This window comes from Ovis aries, chromosome 3, assembly GCF_016772045.2.
Source record: "Ovis aries strain OAR_USU_Benz2616 breed Rambouillet chromosome 3, ARS-UI_Ramb_v3.0, whole genome shotgun sequence".
Classification (NCBI taxonomy): Eukaryota; Metazoa; Chordata; class Mammalia; order Artiodactyla; family Bovidae; genus Ovis; species Ovis aries.
The window spans coordinates 91,527,385-91,540,968 of NC_056056.1; the positions used below are offsets into that span (position 1 = coordinate 91,527,385).

At 41.5% G+C, this 13,584-nt stretch overlaps 1 protein-coding gene across 23 annotated transcripts in view; it reads right to left on the reverse strand.

The window, feature by feature from the left end:
- BIRC6 (baculoviral IAP repeat containing 6) overlaps positions 1-11,265 on the reverse strand; it is a 210,554-nt gene extending 199,289 nt beyond the window's left edge. For all 23 annotated transcript variants that reach the window (XR_006059232.1, XM_060412314.1, XM_060412311.1 and 20 more), the window contains exon 1: positions 10,922-11,265. Coding sequence is in view for 22 of the 23 variants with exons in the window: in XM_060412314.1 (XP_060268297.1) it covers positions 10,922-11,246 (325 nt within the window). In the remaining variant the exon portion in view is untranslated. The remainder of the gene's footprint in view (positions 1-10,921) is intronic.
- Between the last annotated feature and the right edge of the window lie 2,319 nt (positions 11,266-13,584).

The window sequence follows — 13,584 nt, forward strand, 5'->3', positions numbered from 1 at the left end:
TCTCTCATTTATTCCAGGCATATGAAATACATTTGCTCATTTAGGGTTCTAGGTGAAGTTAAAACCTCTAAACCTGGCCTGCACATTAGAATCACTGAGAAAGCTTTAAAAATTAAAATAATAAAAATTTAAGTGACCTTGGGCTCCACTCCAGGTCACTTAAGTTAGAATACTAGAACCCTAGCAAAGTATGTCTTTAAAAACTCTCCTGATGACTCTAAGGAGCAACCAAGGCTGAGAACCACTGCCCTGTACTATCTTCCCAGCCTTCCTTGTCTCTCTTCAACTTCATAAATCAAAGTAAAAGCACAGAAACAAATCATAAAGATTTAAATTCCTGGTGCCTACAATAAATCTCAAAGAAGACACTTCTATTTGCCCCAATATTTCTATTAATTCCTATAAAAAGTAAACATAATATTTATCTCCTTTAAAAATACATCCCTGATGTAACATACTCAAACTAGACCACAATTATTTCTTTTAGGAGCACTGCCCTTGTCACAAACAATTAACTTTATGTAGCTATTAATTTATCCTTTTTGTCATTTGTACCTCCATTTTCTCCTCTCTATCCCGGAAGAGTTTGGCTAACACAGTTGTATCCCTCACATATGAAGTTCAACTTACAAAGAATGTCTACATTCATTATCATATCACATAATAATGTAGCCTGGTCAAGAATTACTAGCCCATTTTAGAGACGGTAACCCAGGGAAGTGTCTTGCCAAATGCACCTTTTGCTTGAGACTCTGAGCAGTACAGTGCACGTATCAGAGAGGTACTTCCCACCCACCTTCCCACTATTTTTATATACTCCTCCACAGTGTGGACTTCCCTGGTGGCTCAGGCAGTAAAGCATCTGGCTACAATGCGGGAGACCCGGTTTCAAACCCTGGGTTGGGAGGATCCCCTGGAGAAGGCAATAGCAACCCACTCCAGTACTCTTGCCTGGAAAATCCCATGGACGCAGGATCCTATTAGGCTACAGTCCATGGGGTCACAAAGAGTCAGACACAAAACTAAGCGACTTCACTTTCACTTTTTTTCCCCCTCACTTTACATAAATCTATTATTGTTTACATTCCATCTATAGTTATAGAGAACATTCCTAAGGATAGATTTCCAAATGTTCAACAACTTACGAACGGTTGTAACCACAGATTTCCAGTTAAACAAGGACATAATACATACAATTTACTTTCGCTTCCTCCCACAATCCCATTGGAAAGACAGGAAATAATTAAAGAGGGCATTAAACAAGCCCACAAAGACAGAAAGACCAAGAAGATAATAACAACAAAATTTCTGAAGCTGGAGTACAGGCGGAAGACTGTTAATTGATTTGTTTCCCCTATAAAAAAAAAACTTCAAGGTTAAGCCAGCAATGAGGAAAGTTCAAAGTATGTGTGTTGTAGTATTTTTCAAATTACACAGATGAGACACCTACAATAAAAACTACTTAAAAGTAGCATTTTTTTTGCTGTATTTTCTCAATTAATGCTAAAAACATACCTATCATAATAGGGCCCTACATTTTTTATCATAAACTGGGAGTTCTTGTACTTAGGAGTATGGAAACCATGGCTTCCACAGGACCAAGGTGGACCAAGTCCAAGATCCTCAGTCTACCCCACCACTCCCTTCCTCAGGCTGTGCACTGTAACACTAAACTGCTTATAACAAATAGTACCTGCTTCATGCACCTGCTTCTGCTCCTGCTACTTCCTCTACCTAGCCAACTTCACTTCTTTCAAGTCTCAGCTGACCTGTCACCTCTTCTAGACAGCTTTCCAAAATTGGGGAAACAGTGGATTTAAAATTCATCTTATTATCCCCATATGGCAAACACTTGTTGAAATGAATGATGCAATTAAAAACACCAATACAAAAAGTAGCATTTATTGAGTGCTTATGGTGGGTCAAATAACATCTACATGTATCAATTTACTTAACATCTTTCCAACAACCAAATGAGTTGGGTACTAATTATTAAGTGCAGAGGGAGGTTAAGCATTTACCTTTAGGGTATAGCTAATAAGTGATGAACCACAGACTGAAACTCAATCTGGCTCCGGAGCCAATATACTTAACCATAGACTAGGCTTCCTCTATAAATGTCAATGTCTTCCAAACCTGTATTCCAAAGTCTTCCTGCTTCATTTATTTCCAAATCTTCAAGCTGAATTTCCCAATGGCTCCTGGCCATCTCTTCCGGGATGTCCTTCAAGAACCTCAAAATTAACACAACTGAAATCACTCTGTCCCCCTTGCTCCTCAGCATACGCCAACAAAAGCTACTCACCACCATACCTTCTCGTACTGCTATTCAGGTTAATTCATTCATCCAGTCATCCAAAGTAGAAACCTAAGTCTGAGGAATTGCCACCTTGTCAATTCCCTTCATCCCTACATTCACCAAATTATACTGTTTCTACCTCTCAAACTAACTTCACTGCTGCTCTCACCACTTTTCATACCTGAGCGTTAGCTTGGACTCTTTCTTCAACACAAATCTGATTGTGTCTTAACCTATAAAGGCTGCCTACCATTGACATCAAGTCCAAAGTTCTTAGCACAACATATTATGATCTTGTCTTTGCCAATCTCTCAGCTTCAACTCTTAACCATCCAACCCCCAACTCCTCTTCCCCTCCAAACTTCCCTGAATTTAATATGCTTTTAAAGACCTAATTGTCTCTGTATAAGCAAGTACCTTAGCCTAGGATATCCCTCCCACTATCTCATCTTCCCAAACTGACCATCCTTTGAGAAGCCTTCTCTATTCCCCTCACATTGAAGAAACTCCCTTCTCTATACTCACATAATCTGCACATCTATATTTTATTAAGAGTACTTACACTAAAATGGCTTACCTGAAAATATCACCAAGCATGTATTCAAAAGTAAAAAGGCTGCCTTATTTTGTGGCCCCATGCCTACCACATGTTCAACAATGTATGAAATCACCAGTCTCTTTTAACAATTTCAAGTCCAAAATCAATTAACTTACATAATTTATCTCTCTTGTAAAACAAAATTATTACTCTTCTATTAATACCTCTCAAATTTCACCGGTCCCATTTCCACATATGCGAAAAACTGGAAGAAAAGAAATGCTGCAATTTCTACAGGATCCCTGTAATGAAAACATCTGCTACATCAGCAAACTCTCAAATGGCCACTGCTACAAGAACATTTACAGAGCACATACTATATACCCCAGAGGAAATGGCAACCCACTCCAGTATGCTTGCCTAGAAAATCCCATGGACGAGCCTGGAGGGCTACTACAGTTCACAGGGTCAAAAAGAGTCAGACACGACTTAATGAGTGAGCACTGCCAAGTATCAGGCACTGTTCTACATGTTTAACATATATTAGCTCACTTCAATTCTCACAGCCATCTTATGAGGTAGATAACATTTTAATGCTCATTTTATTGATGAACTTCAAGATCAAACAGAACCAAGACTAAAGCTCAAACTATTTAGCTCCAAAAATTGATCTCTTACACTGCCTCTGATTAATAAGTCTGAAACTACTAAAAAAAAAAAAAAAAAAGACTACAATAAATTCTTTCTTAGAGCAAAACCATCTTTGCACGTTGAACAGTTAGGAAAATGTGGGAGGCAAATGTAAAAATTTGGGTAAATATAGAGGATATTGAAAACACAGAAAAATCTTTTTTAAGACTATTAATTCATGGGACTTCCCTGGCAATCCAGTGGTAAAGATTCAGTGCTTCCAACACAGACAGTGTGGGTTTGATCCCTGGGCAAGGAACTAAGATCCCACAAGCCATGCATTGAGGCCAAAAAAAACAAACAAAGCAAACAAACATGAATATTAATTCACTCTAATTATAGAAAATGTTTTGCTAATAAAACATCAAATCTTTGACATATGTCATCATGTAGTATTACTAAAGTCAGTCAACTGAAACAGAGACAAGTACATAGTCATAGCCCACAAAGATATTTGCTGAATTAAATTTTTATAAAGAACTCAGATGGGCTTCCAAGATGGCGCTAGTATAAAGAGCCCACCTACCAATGCAGGAGACTTAAGAGACCTGAGTTTGTTCCTGGGTCAGGAAGATCCCCTGGAGGAGGGCATGGCAACCCACTCCAGTAGTATTGCCTGGAGAGTCCCATGGACAGAGGAGCCTGGTGGGCTACAGTCCATGGGGTCACAAAGGGTCAGACATGACTGAGGCAACTTAATATGCAAGGAACTCAGATGCTTCCAGAAGACAACTATCTTGTAAGGCTGTTGTAGTCCCAACTCTGTAACATGTTTATAACTGAGACTAGGAAAGCTTCATGTACCCAAATTAATCAGGAAATAGGAAATGATTTGTATCATTTACAATTTCCAAAAACTGAGATCTACAGGAAGATGCTGCATTTCACCCAAATTAACGCATACCAAATCCAGAAGTAGTAAAAAAAAAATATTTCTGCAAAACCTGTATGCAGGTCTAGAAGCAAGTTAGAACTGGACATGGAACAACGATTCAAAATCGGGAAAGGAGTACATCAAGGCTGTATACTGTCACCCTGCTTATTTATCTTATATGCAGAGCATATCATGAGAAATGCCAAGCTGGATGAAGCACAAGCTGGAATCAAGATTGCCGGGAGAAATATCAATAACCTCAGATATGCAGATGACACCACCCTTATGACAGAAAGCAATGAGGAACTAAAGAGCCTCTTGATGAAGGTGAAAGAGTAAAATAAAAAAGCTGGCTTAAAACTTAACATTCAGAAAACTAAGATCATGGCATCCAGTCCCATCACTTCATGGCAAATAGATGGGGAAATAATGGAAACAGTGACAGACTTTATTTTCTTGGTCTCCAAAATCACTGCAGATGGTGACTGCAGCCATGAAATTAAAAGATGCTTGCTCCTTGGAAGAAAAACTATGACCAAACTAGACAGCATATTAAAAAGCAGAGACATTACTTTGCCAACAAAGGTCCATCTAGTCAAACCTGTGGTTTTTCCAGTAGTCATGTATGGATGTGAGAGTTGGACTATAAAGAAGGCTGAGCGCTGAAGAATTGATACTTTTGAACTGTGGTGTTGGAGAAGACTCTTGAGAGTCCCTTGGACTACAAGGAGATCCAACCAGTCCATCCTAAAGGAAATCAGTCCTGAATATTCACTGGAAGGACTGATGCTGAAGCTCCAATACTTTGGTCACCTGATACGAAGAGCCAACTCATTAGTAAAGACCCTGATGCTGCGAAGGATTGAGGGCAAAAGCAAAAGGGGATGACAGAGGATGAGATGATTGGATGGCATCATGGACTCAATGGACGTAAGTCTGAGACAACTCCGGGAGATGGGAAGACTGGCGTGCTGCAGTCCATGGGGTCACAAAGAGTCGGACACGACTGAGTGAACAACAACAAAGAGGTGATAAATATGAGTTTCATCCATAAAATTTATTTCCTGAGGTCTCTGCAAGCTAACCTAATTAGTTTTCTATATTCCAAGACTTCTTGGAGCAGGTAGCTCTGGGTTCTAATTCTGAACAGGAAGCCATCATACCAGACAAAAATGGTAAATCACAAAAAAAAAAATTCCTAAGAAGATCAAATCTGGGGTTAAGTTCAAAAGACTGAACAGAATATCAAAATGGTTTAAGCTAAAAAAAAAAGATAGAGAGAGATTTACAAATAAATAAAAAACATTTTTGAACAGTAAACACTATTCTAAGCACTTTACATGCATTTACACTTAATCTTCACAATTAATACAATTACTACTCCTATTTTGCAAATGGAGAAACCAAAAAAGAAACACTAAGTAATTCAACTAAATTTAGAGAGGAAAAAACAAAACAGAAACTAGGATCTTACTCCTTCCTGTTATGCTAAATGACATTAGTTGAAGAGAGAGACATATCTAGTAATAGAAAAAACAAGTGTTTTGTTTTGTTTTGTTTTTTTACTATGACTCTACATAGTCAAATTGTGTATGTAGAGTTATTTTGATTTTTATAACCCAAAGTCCATGCGTAGGCATATGAAAACATATTCAACCTCATATGTCATTAGGGAATTACAAATTAAAACACTGAGATACCATTACACACCTATTAGAAAAGCAGCAATCCAAAACACTAACAATATCAAATGCTGATGAAGATGTAAAGCAACAGGAACTCTCATTTGTTGCTTCTGGAAATGCAAAATGGTACAGCCACTTTAGAAGACAGTTTGATGATTTATTACAAAACTAAACATACTCCTGCCATAGGCTCCAGCAGTCATGATCCTTGGTATTTACCCACATGAGCTGAAAACTTTTGCACACACAAATGCCTAGACCCAGATATTTATAGCAGCTTTATTCATAACTGTCACAAACTGGAAGCAACCAAGATATCCTTCAGTAGGTGAATGGACAAACTGTGGTATATCCAGACAATGTAATATATTATTCAGTGTTAACTGGAAATAACCTATCAAGCTACAGAAAGACATAAAAGAAACTTAAATTCCTATTATTACATGAAAGAAGCCATACTGAAAAGGCTGCATACTATACGACTTTCTAGAAATGGCAAAACTATGGAGACAATAAAAAGATCAATAGTTGTCAGAGAAGAGGAGAGAGGGGTGAACAGGCAGAGTAAGGGTCTTTTTTTGTTTGTTTGTTTTTTAGAGTAAGGGTTGTTTAATGAGACTGTATTCCACAATATGCCATATATAGTTAGAAGCCAGAGAATGTACAAGGGTGAACCCTAACATAAACTGTGGACTTTAGGTGATACTGATGCACTAATGCAGGTTCACTGACTCTAACAAACATACCAATGTGTCTCAGATGTTGACAATGAAGGGAATGGAGGCAGGAGTAATATGGGAATTCCGTACTTTCTGCTCAGTTTTACTATAAACCTGAAACGATTCCTTAAAAAAATAATAATAAATCTACTTATGAAAGACAGAAAAAAAACCCAAAGCCAAAAAGTGTTTACTGAGCAGTTAAAAAGAAACATCCATTTAACATACTCATTAGTATACATACAGCAAATCAAAAATATTTATTGAAATACTGTACTAGGCATCCTGTGGAGGAGATATAAACAAGTAGACAAGGCTCCTTCCCACAAGGAGTTTGAAATATAGTTAAACAGACATCTATATTCACACACAATTAAATAAAATGAAATTTAAATAGTTCAAAACAGGAAACATATCACAAACAGCTAAGTTGTCAAATTACTAAAATAGGCATTAATAGGACGATGTGTCTAGGGGTTCAGTGGATTACTTCGAGGCAAAAGAATTAGGAAGTTACAGATATGCTCTAGGTCCTGAAATAGGGGTAAGATTCATCTAATTTTCTGGAGGGAATTGGTGAATTCCAAGAAGGAATAAAATTACTACAGTTGGGAAAAAAAATTAAATGAACCAGTTTCACAGAACAAAATGGTGAGACAAGACTAGAAAAACAGGTAAAAGCCAGATCACGGAGGTAACGGAAAGGCACATTCAGAACTCTTAACCCTGGTTTGGGAAGAACCCCTGGAGAAGGAAATGGCCACCCTCTTCCATATTCTTGCCTGGAGAATTCCATGAATGGAGGGGTCTGGTGGGCTACGGTCCATGGGGTCACAAAGAGTCAGACACGACTGAACAACTAACACGCTTTTGAAAACACTAACAAGGAGCAAATACTTGCCTAACTAAGTATATACTGGTGACTCTTAGTCTAATGAAAAGTGTATAAATATTTTATGTGAGAGACACATAGTTTGAAGATATACAGTAGTCAACAGTGGTAGTTAAAAATTCACCATCATTGAAACTGGAGCCTTTTATACAGAGAGAAGTCAGTCAGAAAGAAAAACATCAATACAGTATATCAACACATATATATGGAATTTAGAAAGATGGTAACGATGACCCTGTATGTGAGAGGGCAGAAGAGACACAAGATGTAAAGAACAGACTTTTGGACTCTGTAGGAGAAGGTGAGGGTGGGATGATTTGAGATAATAGCACTGAAACATGTATATTATCATACATGAAACAGGTTGCTGGTCCAGGTTCGATGCAAGAGACAGGGTGCTCAGGGCTGGTGCACTGGGATGACCTTGAGGGACGGGATGGGGAGGGGGGTGGGAGGGGGGTTCAGGATGGGGAACACATGTACACCCATGGCTGATTCATGTTGATGTATGGCAAAAACCACCATAATACTATAAAGTAATTAGCCTCCAATTAAAATTAATTAATTAAAAAATAAATTAAAAAATTCACCATCACTGCCATACAAGTGAATACATATACATACAAGCCCTGCTCCCATTTTTCGATTTTCAATCTACACCAACAGGCTACCCATGACCCCATAAACTGAACCCGTCCATAAGACTACACTATCACCCAATAAAGCTCTATATGACTACATCACTCCATATCCCCTTACCCAAAGATGTCTTTCCTCACTGCCCATGAACTGGAAAGATGGGTCATGTTAGGACCATGGTTACTAATGGCACCTTCTCCCCATTCTAGTGACAGAACTGTCACCCTCTATTCATCAATAAAAGCAAACCTACCAAGTACTTGCATGTTCAAGGCAAAACATAAAATCCCTCATTCCTTGGTCAATCATCTGAAGACATGACACATACAGGACCCTATACTACTTCTGATCATTATTATTAATCAACCACATTTCTCATATATGAAAACATTTCTGAATTTTTCCATTGTTACTTTTAAACCTGCTTTATAATCCGTTTTTTGCCATAAACTCTTCTACATAATTCTAACCACATACTACTCAATTCTCAATGCATGTCCATCCACTGCTGTATCCATTTCCATACTTCCTGATTAAATGTTCCAACCTACCTCAACTAAGTTATCTCAAATCAGTGCTGTAGTTTATGTATTTACCTTTATACTTTTATTATGTACCCAAAGCCCTCCCCTTTAGCAATCTACCACGTGAGTGACTGTTTTCTTCCCTTTTCATGAACAGGCACATTCATTTACATCCAATTTCCCCAATCATTTATAACTAACTCTGGCACATGTAACCTTTCTGAAACACGGCCTCCAGATACAAAAACACCCCTTAAGAGTCCTCTTTCTATTGAAAACATTTTAAGACTTTTGTTAATAAGATTTTTTATAGAAATACAAATACATACGCTATGATACTACTTATTCAAAGTTTAAAATCATGAAAGACACCAATAGATACTGTTTAAACATAAAGGTATATACTAAAAAACATAAAGACATGTATAAAAAGAGAGAACAGGAGGAATGCAAAGGGACACAGAAAACTTCAACACTGTTTGTAATGTTTTATTTTTTTAATTGAGTCTGGAATACATGCTTATCTGTCACAATTGTTCTTTATACCTTTTCAGATGTGAAATATATTTAAGTGAGTTTAAGAAGAAAGAAATCCAACTATTAATGAGAAGTACCCTCCCATACAGAGAGACAAGCTGTTATGTCCAAGATGCAGTGAATGCTCATTGCTACATCTGGGACACCACTTTTGTACTTTGCCTAAGCCAAGAAAAGAAAAATCACAAGGCTACAATACAAACTTTCTCTTGGATATACTTTAGATGTGTTTCAGATTTATTTTCTATAGCTATCCAAATCCATTTCTTTCACAAAGCTCACATCAACAAAAATTAAATCCTTTAACTCTGTATCCCTAAATTGCCATTTACTCTTAAGTACCTAACAGTAAATGAAAATAACCACCTTACTTGGCTCTGTTAAAATACAAGTGAATTGGTAAGACCACGTAACTACTTCCACTTGGCTAAATGCGGACAGTCATGTACATTACACTCTGAGCAGGAGTCTAACTTGTATACTAACTTTTCAGTCTCGATTTGTAACATCTAAATTAAGCCACTCATCATTCAACCGCAAATGAAATGTCAATTCACCCAAACTTAACCTTGCCAGGACAACTCCAAAACACTCTACTAGAGCCCATCGAGCGTTCACCTCTCGCATACTCAAAGTCCCGTCCCTGGACCAAGGTTTACAGCAGCCAGAACTGGTCTCCTCCACCGCTGAGCCTCACACATGCCCCCTATCCCAACTCTTGGCTCGCAGTGGTAAAACCAGCAGAGAACGCCGGAAGTTTCACTTCATTACGAACCCAAAGGAATCTACAGCTCATACACCGCAGGTGCTGAGTTTCTCGTCCCTGAGGGGTAGAAGGCGGAAGCCCCGAGCGGGGGAACAAGGGCCAGTCTTCCACGGCGTCCGCCCGAGCCCTAAAGTGGTCGATGGAACAGTTCAGGCAGCCGGCCTTCCTACTTCCCTCCCCGCCCCCACTCCAGGCCCACCCAACCCCCACGCTGGGCGCGAAGCCGGCCGTACATCCCAGCACCTGCGGGTCCCAGGAACAGACGCGGATCCTCTTCTCTCCACAAGAGGCGAGGGCTTGGATGCCGGCTCGGACGCTAGCCTCCGGCCACCGGCCTCTCAAGTCCGGACCAACCCTGCAATCCTTTCGCTTTCTGATCTAACAGAAACTGTACCCTCTCCAGGACCTAGCCCGGAGCCTGGGCTTCTCCGGTGCCAAGCTCTTAGGCCTCCTCACGTCTCCCAGAGGACCAACCCACACCGGACGCTCAAAGCCCGAAAGGCAACTCCCACCACTCCCCGTCTAGCCCGTCTTTCCTTCCCAGCTGCAGCCGCCGAAATATCCAACTTCTACGGTCCTCCTCCATCAGTTTCCCGGCCTCCCTTCACAGCCAGGCCTGAGCCCCCAGCCCTGCCTTCCGCCGCTCCCCTCCTCCGGAGGCCGAGCCCCGGGGCTGGGCGGCTTCCTTCCCGGGCATCCCGGGGCCCGGCTCCTCCCGCAGCGGGCCCGGCCCCCGCCCGGCGTTGCCGCACACTCACCGCTGAGCGCCGAGGCCTGCAGGGTGGCCCCTGAGGTGCCGTCGATGACTTTGATGGTCCCGCGACTGGTCACGGCCAGGATGGCGTTGAGCGCCGGGTGGTAGGAGAGGCTGTGCAGCCCATCGGCGTCGCAGCGCATGCAGCCGTCCCGCAGCACCAGCCACTCGGAGACCCCGGCCGCTCCCGCCCCCGCCGCCGAGGAGCAGCCCGGGCCAGAGGCCGCCGCAGCCGCAGCCGCCATCTTCCGGCCTGCGCTCAGCACAATCACACTGGGAAGCGGCTCAGTGACAGTCCCGGGAGGTGCAGCACCACCACCAGTCACCATCCGGGGCCAGGGGGCAAGCAGAGCGCGTTAGCCGGAAGTGAAGTCAGGCGCCGGCACGCAACTGGGACGTCGGCCGCGCGCCCGGAGGGGCCAAGCTCGGAGGGAGGCTGGCGGGGGAGGGGGAGAGGGAGAGGGAGAGGCGGGACCCGGGATGGGACCGGGAGGCGGCCGGCCGGAGCATGCGCGGGAGGGAGAGCGCGTGCCACGCGCCGCTGGTCCAGCCAGCTCTGTGTCCGCAACGTCCCAGTTTTCTTTCCGAGCCCGGGGAGTGGCCGCGGCCTGGACTCCGCCCAGCACCCCTAATCCGGACCAGGGCGGGGTGGGTGGGTGGAGAGTAGGGGTTTGGGATGTGTATTTCCGCTAGGCGGGGACCCCGGACGGTGCGACTTGGCTGAGATGCCTTGTGGCCCCTTGCTGCGGTTCCACCTTTGCCTGGACGGTTCTCAGCACGCGCGGTGCAGCTGTTTGGCTGTGGCCCAAAGGAGACCTCCTGTCTGGGCCTCTGCTCAGCAATCTGAAAAACTTCTAGTCTGGATTTGGAGAAACCGACCGACCTCCCCAAACCCACGCGTATTACAACGCCCCACCCGTTCCCAAATTTATTGTTAAACCAAAGGACCAGTCTAAATGTAGCTGGGGGTGTCCTTCCAAAACATTTTTTTAAGTCTCAAAACAAGCTGAAACTGTAAAAGCTATCATTTCGAAGATTTTTCTCTCTGAAGACCCATTTTGGACCAGACTTTTCCATTAAAGGTTCCTCTGAGTAGGCTTCTACTGCAAATCAGGACCCCCATCTTGTTGGTAGGGAAAACAAACTAGTAACCTGAATGCCAAACTTAATATACTTTAATGTTGTACGATGTTGAAATGGATAAAAGGCATAGTTTTGGGGGTGCTAGACTATGTTAAATATTTTGGTTGGGATAAAAAAAAAATCTGTGAATTTAGATTTCTTTCACCTGTAAACCAACTTTCTCCAAAGCTCATTACTCAGATGTTCTGAAATACAACACTTCCATAATCAAAAAATTTGGGAAAGAAATCCTCCTGTATTTCTCCTCTTGGGAGATTTATCATACATATCAGTTTATCTAAAGCTCTGAGACCTTGTATGACAAAGAATACTATTTAACCTCCTTTTACCAACATTTCACAAACTCATATAAACACAGAACCCTCCAAAATCAGTGTTTCAAACAACAATCCTTAGTGTAGCTTGTTGCTTGTTTTTCTGAGTGGATTTTTGCTTGAGCACTGGCTGAGGCCTCCAAACCGTGGTGAAGTGTTTCAGGATACAGAGTAAGATTCCTAGAATTGATCATGAAAATGAACTGGGCAAGACTGGGTGAAGTTTAATATCAGCTGTGTTACTGATGTCCTTCTTGTGGAGTTGAGAGCAAATACTCTGGACACTAAAGATGTACTGATTTGCATGGCTCTTCTGTTCTGAAGTGATGGCCTTCTGAGGGCCTCCAGCCCAACCATTTTGGGCATAGGTGGTAATCACCTAAAGTAAGTAAAAATTCTCACAATCATTCCGGGAAGAATTTGCTGGAATCAGAGATGTGGATTCAAAATACCGGTATTATTGATACAGAAAAGGCATTTGATAAAAATCCAACATCCATTCAAGGGGAAAAAGCCTTTCAGCAAACTAAAAATAGAGGGAAATTTCCCCAACTTAAAAAAGCATCCACAAAAAAGCCTAAAGCTAACAGCATACTTAACAGTAAAAGACTTGACATCTTTCCTTCTAAAATCAGGTTCAACTCAAGGACATCCACTTCATCAGTCCTTTTTAACACAGTATCTGGAAGATCTGGAACTTAATAGTAAGTTACTGTAACAAGGAAAGAAAAAGAAATAAAAGGCATAGAAAGAGAGAAAGCAGAGTTTCTCACCCACATCTGCCCCCCTTTCCCTTGTGCAGCCACTGATGGTTCAGAACCAGCCTGTAGTAGGAAGAATAGAGGCTGAGATCTAATTGAGACAGCCTCCCTAGAACTGCAAGATGAAGTCTGGCAGAGGAGTAAGCATGGGCTCTATCTAACTGAGTGGAGGCCTGTGTGGAGCCACATAGGGATGTAGAAAGGGGTAAACTGATTCTGGAGCTTACAGAGCAAACACTGTCCCTGAAGATTTCCTGTTAAGTACTAGGGGGAGTCTGGATGGATGACTAAATTGCAACATATGTATAACATACTCCAGTAAAACTCACAATACACACACACACACTTAAGCAATATACAAAACTGTGTAATACAAATGCTTAATATAATAAAGGAATCTGAATTTAGGGAAGAAAAAAACTTTGATGACAAATCTTAAAAAAAAAAAA